Source organism: Pseudophryne corroboree, chromosome 11 (assembly GCF_028390025.1).
Source record: "Pseudophryne corroboree isolate aPseCor3 chromosome 11, aPseCor3.hap2, whole genome shotgun sequence".
Classification (NCBI taxonomy): Eukaryota; Metazoa; Chordata; class Amphibia; order Anura; family Myobatrachidae; genus Pseudophryne; species Pseudophryne corroboree.
The window spans coordinates 200257575-200283438 of record NC_086454.1 but is presented as its reverse complement, the minus strand read 5'-3'; the positions used below and the strand labels follow the sequence as shown (position 1 = coordinate 200283438).

At 48.8% G+C, this 25864-nt stretch overlaps 1 protein-coding gene across 6 annotated transcripts in view; it reads right to left on the bottom strand.

Moving 5' to 3' along the window:
• RASGRP2 (RAS guanyl releasing protein 2) overlaps window positions 1–25864 on the bottom strand; it is a 432595-nt gene that overhangs the window by 120152 nt on the left and 286579 nt on the right. For all 6 annotated transcript variants that reach the window (XM_063945210.1, XM_063945215.1, XM_063945211.1 and 3 more), the window contains one exon: window positions 25163–25278. In XM_063945210.1, coding sequence (XP_063801280.1) covers window positions 25163–25278 — 116 coding nt within the window. The remainder of the gene's footprint in view (window positions 1–25162; window positions 25279–25864) is intronic.

The following is a 25864-nucleotide window of genomic DNA, read 5'->3' as shown; positions in this document are numbered from 1 at the left end:
AAAGATGTGTGATAAATGGGCAATTGCCCAGTTTTTAGAAACACGTTGTCAAGTGCTGAACAAAATCTTACTTTTAAAAGACACAAGTTAAAAACCTGCGCTTTACATTGTATTGCATTATCAGATGCCGATTCACCATAATGTAGTGTTTTCCCATTCTGGCAAATGCGTACAGTTAACAATACATATTTTAAAAATACTCTTTACACAGGGGCTACAAGGATGTACTCCGTAAACACAGGAAAGATACCATAATGCAAAGCAGACACAAAGAAACAACAAAACAAGTAGCTAAAATAGAACATCTAGCTCGGCACTAAATATACAAGCGCAGTCAAAACATCCTTTCTAGAGGAACACATTTGTTGAGGGCACAGGAACAGCCTCCAATGCCATTGTCTAAGTTGACCTGATGTGAAGAAACAAAATCTGGATGGTTTTCCATATATTTCATACAAAATAATAACGACATGAGAAACAAAGATAAACTATTTTAAATACAATTACATGTTGAATGTTTTAACACTTTGCTTGGTTTTCTTCTTTACCGCTTACATTTATATTCATCTCCCCAAGCATACACTAGAGATGTAGCCATGTTAATTTTTGCTGCGATGTGGCATGCTGCATCACAGCATACTGCATGGCACGCCAGCTGCGACTATTTGCAGCTGGCGATCACTCCATTAATTTCTAGCAAGCAACGAATATTCGCAGCCCGAAGCCATGCAGCATTGCACATTGCAGCAAAGATAGGTGATTCTCCAGAAAGTGAACATAAAGTCCAATGCAGCACACACTTTTTTTTTTTTTCCTTTTAAACTGGTCTGTTAAGAAATTGTTGTTTTATGAAAACTTAATTGCTTAGTAGCAATGCCTTACCCTATAACTTAAGACCCTCTAAAATCTTGGTATTTTGGAGAAGTATGTCGTCTGAATTTGTGTAGCTTTCCTGTGCATCACGGAGAATTGCCCAAATGAACATGGCTACATCTGTATATAATAAAAGCCTAACACTGCTCCTCACCTCTATGGGGGAATTCAAGTGTTTTGTGCACTGACGGCCACTAGATGGCGCCCAATGGAGCAATTAAATAATGCCGGCACTGACATTACTGCGATATTGTTCCGTCATATACACATACATTCAATTAGTCACCGTTAACATAGAAAAAAATATGTAATTAATAAAATAAAAATAGGATTTTAATTACCTACTGGTAAATCCTTTCCCCATAGTCCGTAGAGGATACTGGAGTCCACTTTAGTACCATGGGGTATAGATGGGTCCAATAGGAGCCTTGGGCACTTTAAGAAATTAATAGTGTGCGCTGGCTCCTCCCTCTATGCCCCTCCTACCAGACTGTGCCTGAGGAGACGGACATACCTTGAAAGAAGGATTTAAAGGACAGTGGTGAGATTCAAACCAGCACACACAAACCAAGAGGAAAGCCATGCTAACCAAACTTGAACAGGAACAGCAACAGCTGAACCAACAACAACACTTAACCAAGTAACGGTGCAGGAATCACGAAGCACTGGGTGGGCACCCAGTATCCTCTACAGACTACGAGAAAAGGCTTTACCGGTAGGTAATTAAAATCTTATTTTAGTACCAAAGCTCCCAAACCGGGTGGGAGAGTGCGGAGGTTCCTGCAGAACTGATTGATCAAACTGAAGGTCCTCAGCTGCCAATGTATCGAACTTGTAGAACTTAGCAATCGTGTTCGAACCCAACCAAGTAGCTGCTCGGCAGAGCTGTACAGCCGAGTCACCCCAGGCAGCTGCCCAGGAAGAACCCACTGACCTAGTAGAGTAGGCCTGTACAGATCTTGGAACCGGCAAACCTGCCGTAGAGTAAGCATGATGGATAGTAAGCCTGATCCAGCGAGCAATACTGCTTTGAAGCAGGACACCCAATTTTATTGGGATCATAGAGAACAAACAGCGAGTCCGACTTTCTGTGACAAGTTTTCCGCTTCACATAAATCTTCAAAGCCCTCACAATATCCAGGGACTTTGAGATAGAAGAGGTGTCGGCAACCACTGGAACCACAATAGGTTGGTTGATATAAAACGCAGACACCACCTTTGGAAGAAATTGCTGACGAGTTCTGAGTTCAGCTCTATCCTCATGAAAAATCAAATATGGGCTCTTGTGAGACAATGCCCCCAGTTCAGACACCCGCCTGGCTGAAGCCAAGGCCAACAGTGTGATGGTCTTCCACGTAAGAAACTTTACGTCCACCTCCTGTAAGGGCTCAAACCATTCTGATTGGAGGAAATTCAACACCACGTTGAGATCCCAAGGTGCCGTGGGAGACACAAAGAGCAGTTGGATGTGCAGAACACCCTTCAAGAACATCTGAACCTCAGGAAGGGAAGCCAATTGTTTCTGGAAGAAAATGGATAAGGACGAAATCTGGACTTTTATGGAGCCCAGGCGCAGGCCCACATCCACACCTGACGCAGAAAAAGCAGAAAACGTCTCCGTTGAAATTTCACCGCAGGAAATTTCCTGTTCTCACACCAAGAGATTTATTTTTTTTCAAATACGGTGGTAACGCTTAGACGTTACCCCTTTTCTGTCTTGGATCAAAGTCATAAAATCTTATCCGGGATTCATTTCCGGGCTAGAATTTGACACTCAACTTCCATGCCGTCAAACGTAGCCGTGGTAAGTCTTGATAGACGAACGGCCCCTGTTTTAGGAGATCCTCTCGCAGAGGTAGAGGTCACGGATCCCCCAGGAGCATGTCCAGTAGATTCGAATACCAAGCCCGTCTTGGCCAGTCCGGAGCAATGAGAATTGCTTGAACCTTTTCCTTTTTTATTCTTTTGAGAGTCTTTGGGCTCAACGGAAGTGGCAGAAACACATACACCATCTGGTAGACCCATGGGGTCACCAGAGTGTCCACCGCCACTGACTGTGTGTGTCCCTCGACCTGGAACAATACCGCTGGAGCTTCTTGTTTATACGAGAGGCCATCATGTCGATTTGTGGAATACCCCACCGACATGTCAGGTACCCGAACACCTCCCAGTGGAGGGTCCACTCTCCTAGGTGAAGGCCACGTCTGCTGAGGAAGTCCGCTTCCCAGGTGTCTACTCCCGGAATGAAGATTGCAGACAACACAGTCTTTCTGCCCAGAGGAGAATTCTTGTCACCTCTGACATTGCTGCTTTGCTCTTTGTTCCGCCTTGTCGGTTTATGTACGTCACTGCCGTCACATTGTCCAACTGAACTTGAATGGCTCGATCTTGAAGAAGATGTGATGCCTGTAGAAGGGCGTTATATATGGCCCTTAGTTCCAGAATGTTGATTGGAAGAATGGTTTCCTGACTTGATCATTTTCCTTGGAACTGTTCCTTGGGTGACTGCTCCCAAACCTCTGAGGCTTGCATCTGTGGTTAGCAGAATCCAATTATGAATCCCCAACCTTCGGCCCTCGGTCAGGTGAGAAGTCTGAAGCCACCAGAGAAGAGAAATCCTGGCTTCTGGCGACAGAAATATCCTCTGGTGCATGTGGAGATGCGATCCGGACCATTTGTCCAACAGATCGTGCTGGAAGGGCCTTGCATGAAACCTTCCGTACTGTACCACCTCGTAGGCGGCTACCATCTTCCCCAGAAGGTGAATGCAGAGATGCACCGATATCCGGGTTGGTTTCAAGATATCCCGCACCATCGACTGGGCTACCAATGCCTTTTCCAATGGAAGGAATACCTTCTGTGCCTCCGTATCCAGTATCATCCCCAGGAACAGAAGCCTTCGTGTTGGTTCCAGGTGTGATTTTGGAAGGTTCAGAATCCACCTGTGATTCCGGAGTAGTCGAGTTGAGAGGGCAATGTTGTCCAACAACCTCTCCCTGGATGGTGCCTTGATCAGCATGTCGTCCAGGTACGGAATTATGTTTACTCCCTGTTTGCAGAGAAGAAACATCATCTCTGCCATCACCTTGGTTAACACCCTCGGTGCTGTGGATAGGCCAAATGGCAGGGCCTGGAACTATGTAGTGACAGTCATGTAATGTAAGCGTTAGATAAGCCTGATGAGGCGGCCAGATTGGAATATGAAGGTACGCATCCTTGATATCCAGAGACACCAAGAATTCCCCTTCCTCCAGACCCGAGATCACCGCTCTCAGAAACTCCATCTTGAATCTGAACACCCGTAAATACGGGTTCAATGACTTGAGGTTTAAAAATAAGATTTTACTCACCGATAAATCTATTTCTCGTAGTCCGTAGTGGATGCTGGGGACTCCGTCAGGACCATGGGGAATAGCGGCTCCGCAGGAGACAGGGCACAAAAAGTAAAAGCTTTTGGACCTAGGTGGTGTGCACTGGCTCCTCCCCCTATGACCCTCCTCCAAGCCTCAGTTAGGATACTGTGCCCGGACGAGCGTACACAATAAGGAAGGATTTTGAATCCCGGGTAAGACTCATACCAGCCACACCAATCACACCGTACAACTTGTGATCTGAACCCAGTTAACAGTATGATAACAGAGGAGCCTCTGAAAAGATGGCTCACTACAACAAAAACCCGATTTTGTTAACAATAACTATGTACAAGTATTGCAGACAATCCGCACTTGGGATGGGCGCCCAGCATCCACTACGGACTACGAGAAATAGATTTATCGGTGAGTAAAATCTTATTTTCTCTAACGTCCTAAGTGGATGCTGGGGACTCCGTCAGGACCATGGGGATTATACCAAAGCTCCCAAACGGGCGGGAGAGTGCGGATGACTCTGCAGCACCGAATGAGAGAACTCCAGGTCCTCCTCAGCCAGGGTATCAAATTTGTAGAATTTAGCAAACGTGTTTGCCCCTGACCAAGTAGCTGCTCGGCAAAGTTGTAAAGCCGAGACCCCTCGGGCAGCCGCCCAAGATGAGCCCACTTTCCTTGTGGAATGGGCTTTTACAGATTTTGGCTGTGGCAGGCCTGCCACAGAATGTGCAAGCTGAATTGTACTACAAATCCAACGCGCAATAGTCTGCTTAGAAGCAGGAGCACCCAGCTTGTTGGGTGCATACAGGATAAACAGCGAGTCAGATTTCCTGACTCCAGCCGTCCTGGAAACATATATTTTCAGGGCCCTGACTACGTCCAGCAACTTGGAGTCCTCCAAGTCCCTAGTAGCCGCAGGCACCACAATAGGTTGGTTTAGGTGAAACGCTGAAACCACCTTAGGAAGAAATTGAGGACGAGTCCTCAATTCCGCCCTATCCGAATGAAATATCAGGTAAGGGCTTTTATAGGATAAAGCCGCCAATTCAGATACTCGCCTGGCAGAAGCCAGGGCCAACAACATTACCACTTTCCATGTGAGATATTTTAATTCCACCGTGGCAAGTGGCTCAAACCAATGTGATTTTAGGAATCCCAAAACTACATTGAGATCCCAAGGTGCCACTGGGGGCACAAAGGGAGGCTGTATATGCAGTACCCCTTTTACAAAAGTCTGAACTTCAGGAAATGAAGCCAATTCTCTCTGAAAGAAAATCGACAAGGCCGAAATTTGAACCTTAATGGACCCTAACTTTAGGCCCATGGACAGTCCTGTTTGCAGGAAATGTAGGAAACGACCTAGTTGAAATTCCTCTGTCGGGGCCTTCTTGGTCTCGCACCACGCAACATATTTTCGCCAAATACGGTGATAATGCTGTGCGGTTACATCCTTCCTAGCTTTAATCAGGGTAGGAATAACTTCATCTGGAATGCCTTTTTCCTTCAGAATCCGGCGTTCAACCGCCATGCCGTCAAACGCAGCCGCGGTAAGTCTTGGAACAGACAGGGTCCCTGCTGAAGCAGGTCCCTTCTTAGCGGCAGAGGCCACGGGTCCTCTGTGAGCATCTCTTGAAGTTCCGGGTACCAAGTCCTTCTTGGCCAATCCGGAGCCACTAGTATAGTTCTTACTCCTCTCCGTCTTATAATTCTCAGTACCTTGGGTAAGAGAGGCAGAGGAGGGAACACATACACCGACTGGAACACCCAAGGTGTTACCAGAGCGTCCACAGCTATTGCCTGCGGGTCTCTTGACCTGGCGCAATACCTGTCTAGTTTTTTGTTGAGGCGTGACGCCATCATGTCCACCTTTGGTTTTTCCCAACGGTTCACAATCATGAGGAAGACTTCCGGATGAAGTCCCCACTCTCCCGGGTGTAGGTCGTGTCTGCTGAGGAAGTCTGCTTCCCAGTTGTCCACTCCCGGAATGAACACTGCTGACAGTGCTATCACATGATTTTCCGCCCATTGCAGAATCCTTGCAGCTTCTGTCATTGCCCTCCTGCTTCTTGTGCCGCCCTGCCTGTTTATGTGGGCGACTGCTGTGATGTTGTCCGACTGGATCAACACCGGCTGACCCTGAAGCAGAGGCTTTGCTAGGCTTAGAGCATTGTAAATTGCCCTTAGTTCCAGTATATTTATGTGAAGTGAAGTCTCCAGGCTTGACCACACTCCCTGGAAGTTTCTTCCTTGTGTGACTGCTCCCCAGCCTCTCAGGCTGGCATCCGTGGTCACCAGGATCCAGTCCTGAATGCCGAATCTGCGGCCCTCTAGGAGATGAGCACTTTGCAGCCACCACAGAAGAGATACCCTTGTCCTTGGAGACAGGGTTATTTTCTGATGCATCTGAAGATGCGATCCGGACCATTTGTCCAGCAGATCCCACTGAAAAATTATTGCGTGGAATCTGCCGAATGGAATCGCTTCGTAAGAAGCCACCATTTTTCCCAGGACCCTTGTGCATTGATGCACTGACACCTTTCCTGGTTTTAGGAGGTTCCTGACTAGCTCGGATAACTCCCTGGCTTTCTCCTCCGGGAGAAACACCTTTTCTGGACTGTGTCCAGAATCATCCCTAGGAACAGCAGACGTGTCGTCGGAATCAGCTGCGATTTTGGAATATTTAAAATCCACCCGTGCTGTTGTAGTACTTCTTGAGATAGTGCTACTCCGACTTCTAACTGTTCTCTGGACCTTGCCCTTATTAGGAGATCGTCCAAGTAAGGGATAATTAATACGCCTTTTCTTCGAAGAAGAATCATCATTTCGGCCATTACCTTGGTAAAGACCCGGGGTGCCGTGGACAATCCAAACGGCAGCGTCAGAAACTGATAATGACAGTTCTGTATTACGAACCTGAGATACCCTTGGTGAGAAGGGCAAATCGGGACATGGAGATAGGCATCCTTGATGTCCAGAGACACCATATAGTCCCCTTCTTCCAGGTTCGCTATCACTGCTCTGAGTGATTCCATCTTGAATTTGAACCTTTTGATATAAGTGTTCAAAGATTTTAGATTTAAAATCGGTCTCACCGAACCGTCTGGTTTCGGTACCACAAACAGTGTGGAGTAATATCCCTTCCCTTGTTGTAGGAGGGGTACTTTTATTATCACCTGTTGGGAGTACAGCTTGTGAATGGCTCCCAATACCGCCTCCCTGTCGGAGGGAGCTATTGGTAAAGCAGACTTCAGGAACCGGCGAGGGGGAGACGTCTCGAATTCCAATTTGTACCCCTGAGATACTACTTGCAGGATCCAGGGGTTCACTTGCGAGTGAGCCCACTGCGCGCTGAAATTTCTGAGACGACCTCCCACCGTACCTGAGTCTGCTTGTAAGGACCCAGCGTCATGCTGAGGACTTGGCAGAAGCGGAAGAGGGCTTCTGTTCTTGGGAAGAAGCTGTCTGCTGCAGTCTTTTTCCCCTTCCTCTACCCCGGGGCAGATATGACTGTCCTTTTGTCCGCTTGCCTTTATGGGAACGAAAGGACTGATGCTGAAAAGACGGTGTCTTTTTCTGTTGAGAGGTGACTTGAGGTAAAAATGTGGATTTCCCAGCCGTTGCCGTGGTTACCAGGTCTGATAGACCGACCCCAAATAACTCCTCCCCTTTATACGGCAATACCTCCATGTGCCGTTTTGAATCCGCATCACCTGACCACTGTCGCGTCCATAACCCTCTTCTGGCAGAAATGGACAGCGCACTTACTCTTGATGCCAGAGTGCAAATATCTCTCTGTGCATCTCGCATATATAAAAATGCATCTTTTAATTGCTCAATAGTCAATAAAATACTGTCCCTATCCAGGGTATCAATATTCTCAGTCAGGGAGTCCGACCACGCCACCCCAGCACTGCACATCCAGGCTGAGGCGATTGGTGGTCGCAGTATAACACCAGTATGTGTGTATATACTTTTAAGGATATTTTCCAGCCTCCTATCTGCTGGCTCCTTAAGGGCGGCCGTTTCTGGAGACGGTAACGCCACTTGTTTTGATAAGCGTGTGAGCGCCTTATCTACCCTAGGGGGTGTTTCCCAACGAGCCCTAACCTCTGGTGGGAAGGGATATAGTGCCAATAATTTTTTAGAAATTAGCAGTTTTTTGTCGGGGGTAACCCACGCTTCATCACACACTTCATTCAATTCATCTGATTCAGGAAAAACTACGGGTAGTTTTTTCACACCCCACATAATACCCCTTTTCGTGGTACTTGCAGTATCAGAGATGTGCAAAACCTCCTTCATTGCCGTGATCATGTAACGTGTGGCCCTACTGGAAAATACGTTTGTTTCTTCACCGTCGACACTGGAGTCAGTGTCTGTGTCTGGGTCCGTGTCGACCCACTGAGGTAACGGGCGTTTTATAGCCCCTGGCGGTGTTTGAGACGCCTGGACAGGCACTAACTGAGCTGCCGGCTGTCTCATGTCGTCAACAGTTTTCTGTAACGTGCCGACACTGTCACGTAATTCCTTAATTACGGCCATCCATTCAGGTGTCGACTCCCTAGGGGGTGACATCACCATTATAGGCAATTGCTCCGCCTCCACATCATTTTCCTCCTCATACATGTCGACACACACGTACCGACACCCAGCACACACACAGGGAATGCTCTGATAGAGGACAGGACCCCACTTAGCCCCTTGGGGAGACAGAGGGAGAGTTTGCCAGCACACACCAGAGCGCTATATATGTATAGGGACAACCTTACAATAAGTGTCTATCCCTTATAGCTGCTTATATCTGTTATTTTGCCAAATAAGTGCCCCCCTCTCTTTTTTACCCTGTTTCTGTAGTGCAGGATGCAGGGGAGATTCTGGGAGCCTTCCTACCAGCGGAGCTGTGTGGGAAAAATGGCGCTGTGTGCTGAGGAGATAGGCCCCGCCCCCTTCACGGCGGGCTCTTCTCCCGCTTTTTTCTGGAAAACTGGCAGGGGTTAAATACATCCATATAGCCCAGGAGCTATATGTGATGTATTTTTTGCCAAATAAGGTAAATTCATTGCTTCCCAGGGCGCCCCCCCCAGCGCCCTGCACCCTCAGTGACCGAAGTGTGAAGTGTGCTGAGAGCAATGGCGCACAGCTGCAGTGCTGTGCGCTACCTTATGAAGACAGGAAAGTCTTCTGCCGCCGATTTATGGACCTCTTCTTGCTTCAGCATCTGTAAGGGGGCCGGCGGCGCGGCTCCGGGACCCATCCATGGCTGGGCCTGTGATCGTCCCTCTGGAGCTAATGTCCAGTAGCCAAGAAGCCCAATCCACTCTGCACGCAGGTGAGTTCGCTTCTTCTCCCCTTAGTCCCACGCTGCAGTGAGCCTGTTGCCAGCAGGACTCACTGAAAATAAAAAAACCTAAGTATACTTTTACTTCTAAGCAGCTCAGGAGAGCCACCTAGATTGCACAAAGATCTAACTGAGGCTTGGAGGAGGGTCATAGGGGGAGGAGCCAGTGCACACCACCTAGGTCCAAAAGCTTTTACTTTTTGTGCCCTGTCTCCTGCGGAGCCGCTATTCCCCATGGTCCTGACGGAGTCCCCAGCATCCACTTAGGACGTTAGAGAAATAGGTCTTACCAAACCGTCCGGCTTCGGTACCACAAAAAGGTTGGAATAGTAACCTTTGTTCTGCAGCTGAGGTGGAACTGGAACAATGACCTGAGTCTGTACCAGTTTTTTAATTGCATCCTGTAAAATTATACTTGCCTCTTGAGAAGCTGGTAAGCCTGATTTAAAGAATCTGTGAGGCGGGAGTTCCTGAAACTCCAGTCTGTAACCCTGGGTGATAAGCTCTATGATCCGGGGATCCTGGCATGATGTCGCCCATAAGTGACTGAAATCTCTTAATCTGGCTCCCACCTGCCTGTCTTCCAGGCAGTGCGGTCCACAGTCATGCTGAAGGCTTAGAGGAAGCAGAACCTGAGTACTGTTCCTGTGAACCTGCAGTTGCTGTTTTTTGGGTTTACCTCTATAACCTTTGAAGGCTGTAGAAGAACCTTTGGTCTTATTTTTACATTTTGCTGTCCGAAAGAACTGCAGAGTCAAAGCCGAGTAGGTCTTCCTAGTTGGGGGAGCTGTGGAAGGAAGGTATGTATACTTACCCGCCATAGCCTTGGATATCCATGTATCCAGTTCATCTCCAAACAGGGCCTCACCTGTGAATGGTAGGCTTTCCACACCTTTTCTGGAATCCGCAGTCCACTGACGTAGCCATAGGCCCCTGCGTGCTGACACTGCCATGGCCGTGGTGCATGCATTTAGTAAGCCTGTCTCTTTTATGGCCTCTATCATAAAATTTGCAGATAGTGTAGGAGTAAAACAATCTCCCCTCTGGGTAAGGAATCTAATCCCTCAATTAGGTTACCAGACCATTTTGCAATGGCTCTCGTGACCCAAGCACAAGCTATTGTAGGTCTCTGGGCTACTCCTGAAGCTGTGTACAGAGATTTGAGAGTGGTCTCAATCTTGCGGTCAGCCGTGTCTTTTAAGGAGGCTGCCCCCAGGACAGGCAAGACTATCTTGCGTGACAACCTAGATACCGATGCATCAACAATCGGTGGGTTTTCCCATTTTTTCCTATCATCATGAGAAAAAGGGAAGGATGTAATTAACCTTTTCGGGATCTGAAACTTCTTGTCAGGATTGACCCAAGTTTCTTCAAACAGGAAATTGAATTCCTTAGATGCAGGGAAAGTAGCAGAGGATTTCTTTTTTACATTAAAATAAGATTCCTCATCCTCTCCTGTCACTGTGTCATCTTTGATGTGCAGGACCACCCTAACAGCTTCTATCAGGGCCTGTATTCCTTGTGACAGGGCTGCATTCCCCCACCTAAGTCCACCTCACCCTCCTTTAGGTCTGACATATCATCAGTGTCAGCCTGCAAGATCTGGGCCAGTGTACGCTTTTGTGGACAAATGGCAGGGGTCTGAGATGCTGGTATGGGACCTGAATCTCTATTCATCAGGTCATCCACAGACTGTCTTAAGTATCGCGTCTCTTTCTCAGTACGGGACAATTTGTTTGAAATATTTGAGATCATCCAACCATGCAGGTTCAGACCCACTAATTTGAGAATGTGTACTGTCCTGAGAACACACTGCCATGCATGAGACACACTCTGTAGACATTGTTCAATGTAAGAAAAAATATACACACAGTAGAAAGGTTAAAAACACAGTTAACCCGCACAGAGCCCTCCAGACAGACACATAGTCATATTGGAGTCAGCCACACCACGCCTCTGTAGCTAATAGCAATTTAGCTGGGTCACAAACTAAGTACTCTTATTAGGTCTTAGTATACTAAAATCACTCCCGCCCTGCAATGACCCCCTGGTACTGCTGAGGTAGTTTGGAGTCCTTGTGGAGGAGCTGCGCTTCTCTGTCAGTCAGATCTGTGTAAGCTGCAGAGGGAAAATGGCGCTAGTGAGCTGCTGGATACACTCATAGTGAAGCCCCGCCCCCTCAATGGCGCGCGGTTTTCAAGGTTTTTTTTTATACTGGCTCAGGTCTTATGGCGCTTACCAGCTGGTTAGAACCCCTGTAAGTCGTGTAGCCAGTCTAGGTAAAGTGTTAGTGGCTCAGCTCGCGCCTCACCGCGGTCTAACACACACACACACGTTCACTGAGCCTGGAGACGCAGCCTGCATGTCAGCGCTGCGCTCCTTACCCTTTTGCCACCATTCCAGCCGGCGACCTGCTAACCGGGACGCCGGCCTCTTGCTCACCACTCTTCTTTCTTCTGGCTCTGTTAGGGGTGGCGGCATGCAGCGAAAATGGGCGCTCGCCGTGGTGGGGCTTACGAATAGTTCCCTCAGGAGCTCAGTGTCCTGTCAGCATGGAACGGGACCATTAACCCTTTGGGAGGTTGGGCCGTTCCCCCCTCCTAAGTCCCACGAAGCAGACAGGCTGGTGCTAACCAGCCCTGTCTGAAAATAGCAAACAGAAAAAATAAATGCAGGAAACTCTTCAGGAGCTTCCATAAGTGTGACCGGCTCCTCCGGGCACATTTTCTAAACGGAGTCTGGTAGGAGGGTCATAGAGGGAGGAGCCAGCGCGCACACTTTTAATTTCTTAAAGTGACCAAGGCTCCTAGTGGACCCTTCTATACCCCATGGTACTAATGTGTACCCAAGTATCCTCTTGGACGTAAGAGAAAAAATTAGATTTTACTCACCGGTAAATCTATTTCTCGTAGTCCGTAGTGGATGCTGGGACTCCGTAAGGACCATGGGGAATAGCGGCTCCGCAGGAGACTGGGCACAACTAAAGAAAGCTTTAGAACTACCTGGTGTGCACTGGCTCCTCCCTCTATGACCCTCCTCCAGACCTCAGTTAGGATACTGTGCCCGGAAGAGCTGACACAATAAGGAAGGATTTTGAATCCCGGGTAAGACTCATACCAGCCACACCAATCACACCGTATAACTCGTGATATTATACCCAGTTAACAGTATGAAATATAACTGAGCCTCTCAACGGATGGCTCAACAATAACCCTTTAGTTAACAATAACTATATACAAGTATTGCAGACAATCCGCACTTGGGATGGGCGCCCAGCATCCACTACGGACTACGAGAAATAGATTTACCGGTGAGTAAAATCTTATTTTCTCTGACGACCTAAGTGGATGCTGGGACTCCGTAAGGACCATGGGGATTATACCAAAGCTCCCAAACGGGCGGGAGAGTGCGGATGACTCTGCAGCACCGAATGAGCAAACTCTAGGTCCTCCTCAGCCAGGGTATCAAACTTGTAAAATTTAGCAATGTGTTTGACCCCGACCAAGTAGCTGCTCGGCAAAGTTGTAAAGCTGAGACCCCTCGGGCAGCCGCCCAAGAAGAACCCACCTTCCTCGTGGAATGGGCTTTCACTGATCTAGGATGCGGCAGTCCAGCCGCAGAATGTGCAAGCTGAATCGTACTACAAAACCAGCGAGCAATAGTCTGCTTCAAAGCAGACGCACCCAGCTTGTTGGGTGCATACAGGATAAATAGCGAGTCAGTTTTCCGGACACTAGCTGTCCTGGAAACATAAATTTTCAGGGCCCTGACTACGTCCAACAACTTGGAATCCTCCAAGTCCTTAGTAGCCGCAGGCACTACAATAGGTTGGTTCAAATGAAAAGCTGATACCACCTTAGGGAGAAACTGGGGACGAGTCCTCAATTCTGCCCTATCCATATGGAAAATCAGATAAGGGCTTTTATATGACAAAGCCGCCAATTCTGACACACGCCTGGCCGAAGCCAAGGCCAACAGCATGACCACTTTCCACGTGAGATATTTCAAATCCACGGTTTTTAGTGGCTCAAACCAATGTGACTTTAGGAAATCCAACACCACGTTGTGATCCCAAGGTGCCACTGGAGGCACAAAAGGGGCTGAATATGCAGCACTCCCTTAACAAATGACTGAACATCAGGCAGTGAAGCCAGTTCTTTCTGGAAGAAAATCGACAGAGCCAAAATCTGGACCTTAATGGAACCCAATTTTAGGCCCATAGTCACCCCTGACTGTAGGAAGTGCAGAAAACGGCCCAACTGAAATTCCTCCGGTGGGCCTTCCTGGCCTCACACCACGCAACATATTTTCGCCATATGCGGTGATAATGGTTTGCGGTCACTTCTTTCCTAGCTTTAATCAGCGTAGGGATGACTTCCTCCGGAATGCCCTTTTCCTTCAGGATCCGGCGTTCAACCGCCATGCCGTCAAACGCATCCGCGGTAAGTCTTGGAACAGACAGGGCCCCTGCTGCAGCAGGTCCTGTCCGAGCGGCAGAGGCCATGGGTCATCTGAGATCATTTTTTTGAAGTTCTGGGTACCAAGTTCTTCTTGGCCAATCCGGAACCACGAGTATAGTTCTTACTCCTCTCCTTCTTATTATTCTCAGTACCTTGGGTATGAGAGGCAGAGGAGGGAACACATACACCGACTGGTACACCCACGGTGTTACCAGAGCGTCCACAGCTATCGCCTGAGGGTCCCTTGACCTGGCGCAATATCTTTTTAGCTTTTTGTTGAGGCGGGACGCCATCATGTCCACCTGTGGCCTTTCCCAATGGTGTACAATCATTTGGAAGACTTCTGGATGAAGTCCCCACTCTCCCGGGTGGAGGTCGTGCCTGCTGAGAAAGTCTGCTTACCAGTTGTCCACTCTGGGAATGAACACTGCTGACAGTGCTAACACATGATTTTCCGCCCATCGGAAAATCCTTGTGGCTTCTGCCATCGCCCTCATGCTTCTTGTGCTGCCCTGTTGGTTTACATGGGCGACCGCCGTGATGTTGTCTGACTGGATCAACACCGGCTGGTGTTGAAGCAGGGGTCTAGCCTGACTTAGGGCATTGTGAATGGCCCTTAGTTCCAGAATATTTATGTGTAGGGAAGTCTCCTGACTCGACCTTAGTCCTTGGAAGTTTCTTCCCTGTGTGACTGCCCCCCAGCCTCGGAGGCTGGCATCCGTGGTCACCAGGACCCAGTCCTGTATGCCGAATCTGCGGCCTTCTAGAAGATGAGCACTCTGCAGCCACCACAACAGCGACACCCTGGCCCTTGGAGACAGGGTTATCAGCCGATGCATCTGAAGATGCGACCCGGACCACTTGTCCAACAGATCCCACTGGAAGATCCTTGCATGGAACCTGCCGAATGGAATTTCTTCGTAAGAAGCTACCATCTTTCCCAGGACTCGCGTGCATTGATGCACCGACACCTGTATTTGTTTTAGGAGGTCTCTGACTAGAGATGACAACTCCTTGGCCTTCTCCTCCGGGAGAAACACTTTTTCCTGTTCTGTGTCCAGAACCATACCCAGGAACAGTAGACGCGTCGTAGGAACCAGCTGCGACTTTGGAATATTCAGAATCCAGCCGTGCTGTTGTAGCACTTCACGAGATAGTGCTACTCCGACCAACAACTGCTCCCTGGACCTCGCCTTTATAAGGAGATCGTCCAAGTACGGGATAATTATAACTCCCTTTTTTCGAAGGAGTATCATCATTTTGGTCATTACCTTGGTAAATACCCTCGGTGCCGGGGACAGACCAACGGCAACGTCTGGAATTGGTAATGACAGTCCTGTACCACAATTTTGAGGTACTCCTGGTGAGGAGGGTAAATGGGGACATGCAGGTAAGCATCCTTGATGTCCAGTGATACCATGTAATCCCCTTCGTCCAGGCTTGCAATAACCGCCCTGAGCGATTCCATTTTGAACTTGAACCTTCGTATATAAGTGTTCAAGGATTTCAATTTTAGAATGGGTCTCACCGAACCGTCTGGTTTCGGTACCACAACCATTGTGGAATAGTAACCCCGGCCTTGTTGAAGGAGGGGTACCCTGATTATCACCTGCTGGAGTACAGCTTGTGAATTGCCGCCAGTACTACCTCCCCTCGAGGGCAGCAGGCAAGGCTGATTTGAGGTAACGGCGAGGGGGAGTCGCCTCGAACTCCAGCTTGTATCCCAGTGATACTACTTGCAGAACCCAGGGATCCACCTGTGAGCGAGCCCACTGGTCGCTGAAGTTCCCGAGACACGCCCCCACCGCACCTGGCTCCACCTGTGGAGCCCCAGCGTCATGCGGTGGACTCAGAGGAAGCGGGGGAAGATTTTTGATCCTGGGAACTGGCTGTCTGGTGCAGCTTTTTCCCTCTTCCCTTGTCTCTGTGCAGAAAGGAAGCGCCTTTGACCCGCTTGCTTTTCTGAAGCCGAAAGAACTGTACCTGATAATACGGTGTGAGGAAACCTGAGGTAAAAAAAATTTCTTTCCCAGCTGTTGCTGTGGATACGAGGTCCCAGAGACCATCCCCAAACAATTCCTCACCCTTATAAGGCAGAATCTTCATGTACCTTCTAAAGTCAGCATCGCCTGTCCACTGCCGGGTCCCTAATACCCTCCTGGCAGAATGGACATTGCATTAATTTTGGATGCAGCCGACAAATATCCCTCTGTGCATCCCTCATATATAAGACGACGTCTTTAATATGCTCTATGGTTAGCAAAATAGTATCCCTGTCCTGACAGGGTAATAGACCACGCTGTAGCAGCACTATCCATGCTGAGGCAATTGCAGGTCTCAATATAGTACCTGAGTGTGTATATACAGACTGTATATAGACTGCTTTTTATCAGCAGGCTCCTTCAAAGTGGCTGTAACCTAAGACGGCAGTGCCACCTTTTTTGACAAACGTGTGAGCGCCTTATCCACCCTAGGGGATATCTCCCAACGTGACCTATCCTCTGGCGGGAAAGGGTACGCCATCAGTAACTTTTTAGAAATTACCAGTTTCTTATCGGGGGAACCCACGCTTCTTCACACACTTCATTCACTCATCTGATGGGGGAACAAAACACTAGCTGCTTTTTCTCCCCAAACATAAAACCCTTTTTTGTGGTACTTGGGTTAATGTCAGAAATGTGTAACACATTTTTCATTGCCGAGATCATGCAACGGATTTACCTAGTGGATTGTGTATATGTCTCAACCTCGTCGACACTGGAGTCAGACTCCGTGTCGACATCTGTGTCTGCCATCTGAGGTAGCGGGCGTTTTTGAGCCCCTGATGGCCTTTGAGATGCCTGGGCAGGCGCGGGCTGAGAAACCGGCTGTCCCACAGCTGTTACGTCATCCAGCCTTTTATGTAAGGAGTTGACACTGTCGGTTAATACCTTCCACCTATCCATCCACTCAGGTGTCGGCCCCGCAGGGGGTGACATCACAATTATCGGCATCTGCTCCGCCTCCACATAAGCCTCCTCATCAAACATGTCGACACAGCCGTACCGACACACCGCACACACACAGGGAATGCTCTGACAGAGGACAGGACCCCACAAAGCCCTTTGGGGAGACAGAGAGAGAGTATGCCAGCACACACCAGAGCGCTATATAACACAGGGATGAACACTATAACCGAGTGATTTTCCCTTATAGCTGCTTATATATATACTGCTGCGCCTAAATTTAGTGCCCCCCCTCTCTTTTTTACCCTTTGTAGTCTTGAAACTGCAGGGGAGAGCCTGGGAGCGATCCTTCCAGCGGAGCTGTGAGGAAAAAATGGCGCCAGTGTGCTGAGGGAGATAGCCCCGCCCCTTTTTCGGGGGACTTTCTCCCGCTTTTTTATGGATCTCTGGCAGGGGTATTTTTCACATATATAGCCTCTAGGACTATATATTGTGATTTTTTTTTTGCCAGCCAAGGTGTTAATATTGCTGCTCAGGGCGCCCCCCCCCCCAGCGCCCTGCACCCATCAGTGACCGGAGTGTGAGGTGTGCATGAGGAGCAATGGCGCACAGCAGCAGTGCTGTGCGCTACCTTGTTGAAGACCGAAGTCTTCTGCCGCCGATTTTCAGGACCATCTTCTTGCTTCTGGCTCTGTAAGGGGGACGGTGGCGCGGCTCCGGGACCGGACGATCGAGGTCGGGCCCTGTGTTCGATCCCTCTGGAGCTAATGGTGTCCAGTAGCCTAAGAAGCCCAAGCTAGCTGCAAGCAGGTAGGTTCGCTTCTTCTCCCCTTAGTCCCTCGTAGCAGTGAGTCTGTTGCCAGCAGATCTCACTGAAAATAAAAAAAACTAAAATATACTTTTTTTTCTAGGAGCTCAGGAGAGCCCCTAGTGTGCATCCAGCTCAGCCGGGCACAAGATTCTAACTGAGGTCTGGAGGAGGGTCATAGAGGGAGGAGCCAGTGCACACCAGGTAATCCTAAAGCTTTCTTTAGTTGTGCCCAGTCTCCTGCGGAGCCGCTATTCCCCATGGTCCTTACGGAGTCCCAGCATCCACTTAGGACGTCAGAGAAAGTATCTATAAGTAATTAAGTTTTTTGTGTATAGAGTTTACAGATTACACAACTCTTTACAGAAAGCACTTACAAAACTAATTACACCCGCCCAAGCATGTTGGGGGGGCCAGCGGGGGGTAGGACTAGCTGCTGAGGGGGACAAGCATATGCTTTAGAGTGTGTGGCACTTTGCATAGTATTTTACTTTTAGTTTCTTTTAAACTTCCCAAATTTGTCACAAGAAAAACACGTTCTATACACTGGGGGTAATTCCAAGTTGATCGCAGCAGGACTTTTTTTAGCAGATGGGCAAAACCATGTGCACTGCAGGGGAGGCAGATATAACATGTGCAGAGAGAGTTAGATTTGGGTGGGTTATTTTATTTTTGTGCAGGGTAAATACTGGCTGCTTGATTTTTACACTGCAATTTAGATTGCAGATTGAACACACCACACCCAAATCTAAGGGTGTGTACACACGGTGAGATTTTTTTCTTAAGATTTTGACAATATAGTCAAAATCGTAAGAAAAGTTAGTGCAGATCGCAAGGTGAAAGTCACCTTGCGATCCCGATGCGCGGTCCCGCCAGGTCGGCATCGCAAGAAAAGATAGACTGTGCAGGCAAGTCAATCCTTGCTAGATCGGTGTACTATCTAGTTCTTCTCACATGTCAATTACATCTCACATAAGCCAAAATCTCACATAAGCCAAAATCGTAAGCACACATAGTCCATACTGTATCTCAAGAAAAGTTAGTCAAAATCTGTCCTATCTGGCCTCCGGGGAGTTCAAGGGAAATCGCAAGTAAAAATAGGACATAGCAAGGATCTCACCGTGTGTACACACCCTATGGGCTGTAACACACTGGCCGGTTTCTCCCGGATGAGAAAAAGCCGGACAAACTTTGTCCGGCTTTTTGCCATCCGGGAGAAACCGGCAGAGTCTGTCACACAGGACGGCTTTGAGCCGTGTGTGATGCTGTGCGCATGCGCAGCATCAGACACGGCCTCAGAAAATAAGAATTTACTTACCGATAATTCTATTTCTCGTAGTCCGTAGTGGATGCTGGGAACTCCGTAAGGACCATGGGGAATAGCGGCTCCGCAGGAGACTGGGCACAAAAGTAAAAGCTTTAGGACTATCTGGTGTGCACTGGCCCCTCCCCCTATGACCCTCCTCCAAGCCTCAGTTAGGATACTGTGCCCGGACGAGCGTACACAATAAGGAAGGATTTTGAATCCCGGGTAAGACTCATACCAGCCACACCAATCACACCGTACAACTTGTGATCTGAACCCAGTTAACAGCATGATAACAGAGGAGCCTCTTAAAAGATGGCTCACAACAATAATAACCCGATTTTTGTAACAATAACTATGTACAAGTATTGCAGACAATCCGCACTTGGGATGGGCGCCCAGCATCCACTACGGACTACGAGAAATAGAATTATCGGTAAGTAAATTCTTATTTTCTCTGACGTCCTAGTGGATGCTGGGAACTCCGTAAGGACCATGGGGATTATACCAAAGCTCCCAAACGGGCGGGAGAGTGCGGATGACTCTGTAGCACCGAATGAGAGAACTCCAGGTCCTCCTCAGCCAGGGTATCAAATTTGTAGAATTTAGCAAACGTGTTTGCCCCTGACCAAGTAGCTGCTCGGCAAAGTTGTAAAGCCGAGACCCCTCGGGCAGCCGCCCAAGATGAGCCCACCTTCCTTGTGGAATGGGCTTTTACAGATTTTGGCTGTGGCAGGCCTGCCACAGAATGTGCAAGCTGAATTGTACTACAAATCCAACGAGCAATAGTCTGCTTAGAAGCAGGAGCACCCAGCTTGTTGGGTGCATACAGGATAAACAGCGAGTCAGATTTTCTGACTCCAGCCGTCCTGGAAACATATATTTTCAGGGCCCTGACTACGTCCAGCAACTTGGAGTCCTCCAAGTCCCTAGTAGCCGCAGGTACCACAATAGGCTGGTTCAAGTGAAACGCTGAAACCACCTTAGGGAGAAATTGAGGACGAGTCCTCAATTCTGCCCTGTCCGTATGAAAAATTAGGTAAGGGCTTTTATAGGATAAAGCCGCCAATTCTGAGACACGCCTGGCTGAAGCCAGGGCTAACAGCATTACTACTTTCCATGTGAGATATTTTAAGTCCACAGTGGAGAGTGGTTCAAACCAATGTGATTTTAGGAACCCCAAAACTACATTGAGATCCCAAGGTGCCACTGGAGGCACAAAAGGAGGCTGTATATGCAGTACCCCCTTGACAAACGTCTGAACTTCAGGAACTGAAGCCAGTTCTTTTTGGAAGAAAATCGACAGGGCCGAAATTTGAACCTTAATGGACCCTAATTTTAGGCCCATAGACAGTCCTGTTTGCAGGAAATGCAGGAAACGACCCAGTTGAAATTCCTCTGCAGGGGCCTTCCTGGCCTCGCACCACGCAACATATTTACGCCAAATACGGTGATAATGTTGTACGGTTACATCCTTCCTGGCTTTGATCAGGGTAGGGATGACTTCATCGGAATGCCTTTTTCCTTCAGGATCCGGCGTTCAACCGCCATGCCGTCAAACGCAGCCGCGGTAAGTCTTGGAACAGACAGGGTCCCTGCTGGAGCAGGTCCTTTCTTAGAGGTAGAGGCCACGGGTCCTCTGTGAGCATCTCTTGAAGTTCCGGGTACCAAGTCCTTCTTGGCCAATCCGGAGCCACGAGTATAGTCCTTACTCCTCTCCTTCTTATGATTCTCAGTACCTTGGGTATGAGAGGCAGAGGAGGGAACACATACACTGACTGGTACACCCACGGTGTTACCAGAGCGTCCACAGCTATTGCCTGAGGGTCCCTTGACCTGGCGCAACACCTGTCTAGTTTTTTGTTGAGGCGGGACGCCATCATGTCCACCTTTGGTTTTTCCCAACGGTTCACAATCATGTGGAAGACTTCTGGGTGAAGTCCCCACTCCCCCGGGTGGAGGTCGCGTCTGCTGAGGAAGTCTGCTTCCCAGTTGTCCACTCCCGGAATGAACACTGCTGACAGTGCTATCACATGATTTTCCGCCCAGCGAAGAATCCTTGCAACTTCTGTCATTGCCCTCCTGCTTCTTGTGCCGCCCTGTCTGTTACGTGGGCGACTGCCGTGATGTTGTCCGACTGGATCAGCACCGGCTGACCTTGAAGCAGAGGTCTTGCTAGGCTTAGAGCATTGTAGATGGCCCTTAGCTCCAGGATATTTATGTGAAGTGATGTCTCCAGGCTTGACCACAAACCCTGGAAATTTCTTCCCTGTGTGACTGCTCCCCAGCCTCTCAGGCTGGCATCCGTGGTCACCAGGACCTAGTCCTGAATGCCGAATCTGCGGCCCTCTAGAAGATGAGCACTCTGCAACCACCACAGGAGAGACACCCTTGTCCTTGGTGACAAGATTATCCGCTGATGCATATGAAGATGCGACCCGGACCATTTGTCTAGCAGATCCCACTGGAAGGTTCTTGCGTGGAATCTGCCGAATGGGATTGCTTCGTAAGAAGCCACCATCTTTCCCAGGACCCTTGTGCATTGATGCACTGAGACTTGGCCTGGCTTTAGGAGATTTCTGACTAGTTCGGATAACTCCCTGGCTTTCTCCTCCGGGAGAAACACCTTTTTCTGGACTGTGTCCAGGATCATCCCTAGGAATAGAAGTCGTGTCGTCGGGATCAGCTGCGATTTTGGAATATTGAGAATCCAACCGTGCTGGCGCAGCATTATCTGAGATAGTGCTACTCCGACTTCCAACTGTTCCCTGGATCTTGCCCTTATCAGGAGATCGTCCAAGTAAGGGATAACTAAAACTCCCTTCCTTCGAAGGAGTATCATCATTTCGGCCATTACCTTGGTAAAGACCCGGGGTGCCGTGGACAATCCAAACGGCAGCGTCTGAAACTGATAGTGACAGTTCTGTACCACAAACCTGAGGTACCCTTGGTGAGAAGGGTAAATTGGGACATGTAGGTAAGCATCCTTGATGTCCAGAGACACCATATAGTCCCCTTCTTCCAGGTTTGCAATCACTGCTCTGAGTGACTCCATCTTGAATTTGAACCTTTGTATGTAAGTGTTCAAGGATTTTAGGTTTAAAATTGGTCTCACCGAGCCGTCCGGCTTCGGTACCACAAAGAGTGTGGAATAGTACCCCTTACCCTGTTGTAGGAGGGGTACCTTGATTATCACCTGCTGGGAATACAGCTTGTGAATGGCTTCCAATACTGCCTCCCTGCCTGAGGGAGACGTCGGTAAAGCAGACTTTAGAAAACGGCGAGGGGGAGACGTCTCGAATTCCAATTTGTACCCCTGAGATACCACCTGAAGGATCCAGGGATCCACTTGCGAGTGAGCCCACTGCGCACTGAACTTCTTGAGACGGGCCCCCACCGTGCCTGAGTCCGCTTGTAAAGCCCCAGCGTCATGCTGAGGACTTTGCGGAGGCGGGAGAGGGCTTTTGTTCCTGGGAACTGGCTGTTTGTTGCAGCCTTTTTCCTCTCCCTCTGCCACGGGGCAGAAATGAGGCGCCTTTTGCCCGCTTGCCCTTATGGGGCCGAAAGGACTGCGCCTGATAATATGGCGTCTTCTTAGGTTGAGAAGCTACCTGGGGTAAAAATGTGGATTTTCCAGCAGTTGCCGTGGCTACCAGGTCCGATAGACCTACCCCAAATAACTCCTCCCCCTTATAAGGCATTACTTCCATGTGCCTTTTAGAATCCGCATCACCTGACCACTGCCGCGTCCATAAACCTCTTCTTGCAGAAATGGACAGCGCGCTAACTCTTGATGCCAGTTGGCAAATATCCCTCTGTGCATCACGCATATATAGAAATGCATCCTTCAAATGCTCTATAGTCAGTAATATACTGTCCCTATCTAGGGTATCAATATTTTCAGTCAGGGAATCCGACCACGCCAGGCCCGCACTGCAAATCCAGGCTGAGGCGATTGCTGGTCGCAGTATAACACCCGTGTGAGAGTATATACATTTTAGGATATTCTCCAGCTTTCTATCGGTAGGTTCCTTTAGGGCGGCCGTATCAGGAGAGGGTAGTGCTACCTGTTTAGACAAGCGTGTGAGCGCTTTATCCACCCTAGGGGGTGTTTCCCAACGTGCCCTATCCTCTGGCGGGAAAGGGTACGATGCCAATAACCTTTTAGGAATTATCAGTTTTTTATCGGGGGAAACCCATGCCTCATCACACACTTCATTTAATTCCTCGGATACAGGAAAAACTACAGGCAGTTTTTTCTCACCAAACATAATACCCTTTTTAGTGGTACTTGTATTATCAGATATATGCAATACATTTTTTATTGCTTCAATCATGTAACGTGTGGCCCTAGTGGAAGTCACGTTTGTCTCCTCATCATCGACACTGGAGTCAGAATCCGTGTCTGTGTCTGCCATTTGAGGTAACGGGCGTTTTAAAGCCCCTGATGGCGTTTGAGACCCCTGGACAGGCACAAGCTGAGTAGCCGGCAGTCTCATGTCGTCAACTGTCTGTCGTAAGGAGCTGGCACTGTCACGCAATTCCTTCCACAAGCTCATCCACTCAGGTGTCGACTCCCTAGGGGGTGACAACTGTATAATAGGCAATTGCTCCGCCTCCATCTCATTTTCCTCCTCAAACATGTCGACACAATCGTACCGACACACCGCACACACACAGGGAATGCTCTGATAGAGGACAGGACCCCACTAGCCCTTTGGGGAGACAGAGGGAGAGTATGCCAGCACACACCAGAGCGCTATATATATACAGGAATACCACTATAAAATGTGCTTTTCCCTTTATAGCTGCTGTTAGTATAAAACTGCGCCAAATTAGTGCCCCCCTTCTCTTTTTTACCCTTTTCTGTAGTGCAGGACTGCAGGGGAGAGTCAGGGAGACGTCCTTCCAGCGGAGCTGTGATGGAAAATGGCGCCCGTGTGCTGAGGAGATAGGCTCCGCCCCCTTCTCGGCGGCCTTTTCTCCCGCTTTTTGGTGAGTTCTGGCAGGGGTTAAAATACATCCATATAGCCCTGGGGGTTATATGTGGTGTATTTATGCCAGCCAAGGTGTTTTACATTGCTGCTCAGGGCGCCCCCCCCCCTAGCGCCCTGCACCCTCAGTGACCGGAGTGTGAAGTGTGCCTGAGTAACAATGGTGCACAGCTGCAGTGCTGTGCGCTACCTTGTTGAAGACTGATGTCTTCTGCCGCCGATTTTTCCGGACCTTTTCTTGCTTCTGGCTCTGTAAGGGGGCCGGCGGCGCGGCTCCGGGACCGAGCTCCGAGGCTGGGCCTGTGTTCGGTCCCTCTGGAGCTAATGGTGTCCAGTAGCCTAAGAAGCCCAATCCACTCTGCACGCAGGTGAGTTCGCTTCTTCTCCCCTTAGTCCCTCGATGCAGTGAGCCTGTTGCCAGCAGGTCTCACTGAAAATAAAAAACCTAAAACTAAACTTTTCACTAAGAAGCTCAGGAGAGCCCCTAGTGTGCACCCTTCTCGGCCGGGCACAAAAATCTAACTGAGGCTTGGAGGAGGGTCATAGGGGGAGGGGCCAGTGCACACCAGGTTGTCCTAAAGCTTTTACTTTTGTGCCCAGTCTCCTGCGGAGCCGCTATTCCCCATGGTCCTTACGGAGTTCCCAGCATCCACTAGGATGTCAGAGAAAAAACCGTTGTGTGTGAAAGCTCCCCTTCACACACATGGTTTACTGGCTCCAAAGACGGCCCGGCGGCCGCCCGGCCGCCGGACCTTCCAGTGGTGAGACCCGGCTGCAACCCGGCAGCCGGGCCGGGGCCGTGCAGTGTGAAGGGACCCTAGCCCTCACACTGTTAACTACAATGCCGGCACGGGAAAAAGCCGTCCGGCTTTTTCCCGGCCGGCAAAAGCCGGGTAGTGTGTTTCAGCACTTACTCTCTCTGCACATGTTAAATCTGCCTCCCCTGCAGTGCACATGGTTTTGCCCATCTGCTAACAAAAGTCCTGCTGCGATCAACTTGGAATTACCCCCACAATGTTCTTCTCTTCTAGTATACGTATGCTCCTAATCGAGGAAAGTGAGTTTATACTTACTGATTTTGGTCTATCTCATCAAAGGCACAGAGATACGGAAAGTTGCTACGAACAGTGTGGAACTCTTCATGGGAGATGTGACCATCACCGTCCTCATCAAATAGTCTAAACACAGACTGTGGATAGAGGAAAAATCATTGGCTTGTGGTGTGACCGAAAACCATATGAGAAACCAAGCACAAAATAAGACTTGAATGATTGATCAGATTCTTTAGGAGTGATGTTACCACAGTCCAATAAGAAAAGAAAGTACACTAGTAATAAAACAGCTGATAGCTAATCAGATATACAGAGGTTTTCAGGGTTTGGACAAAAAAAAGGTTACAAACTCCCGGATGTTTTCAATCAATGAAACTGTTCTATATACAGTATTGTTTCTTTATGTCCATATAGTTTTTGTTTTCTTTTCCACTAACATAAAGTTATATTATATGGCCTCTCATTTTGGGACGAGTTAAACTTATCTGCTAGACTAAACTTTGGTCTAAACTTTTCCTCAACCTCTTGGCCTTTTCCCTGTAAAATGTTACATTACTGCAGACTCTCTTCCCTCACACATTCAACCTCAGCCACAGAAAAGTGTCAAATCACAAGCGCCCCCAATTCACGCCCGACCTGTTTACCCTTACTCATCTTAACTGCCCCCTTCCTACACCTAGTCTTATTGTAAGCACTTTCCAAGGTACATTATATACATGTCAG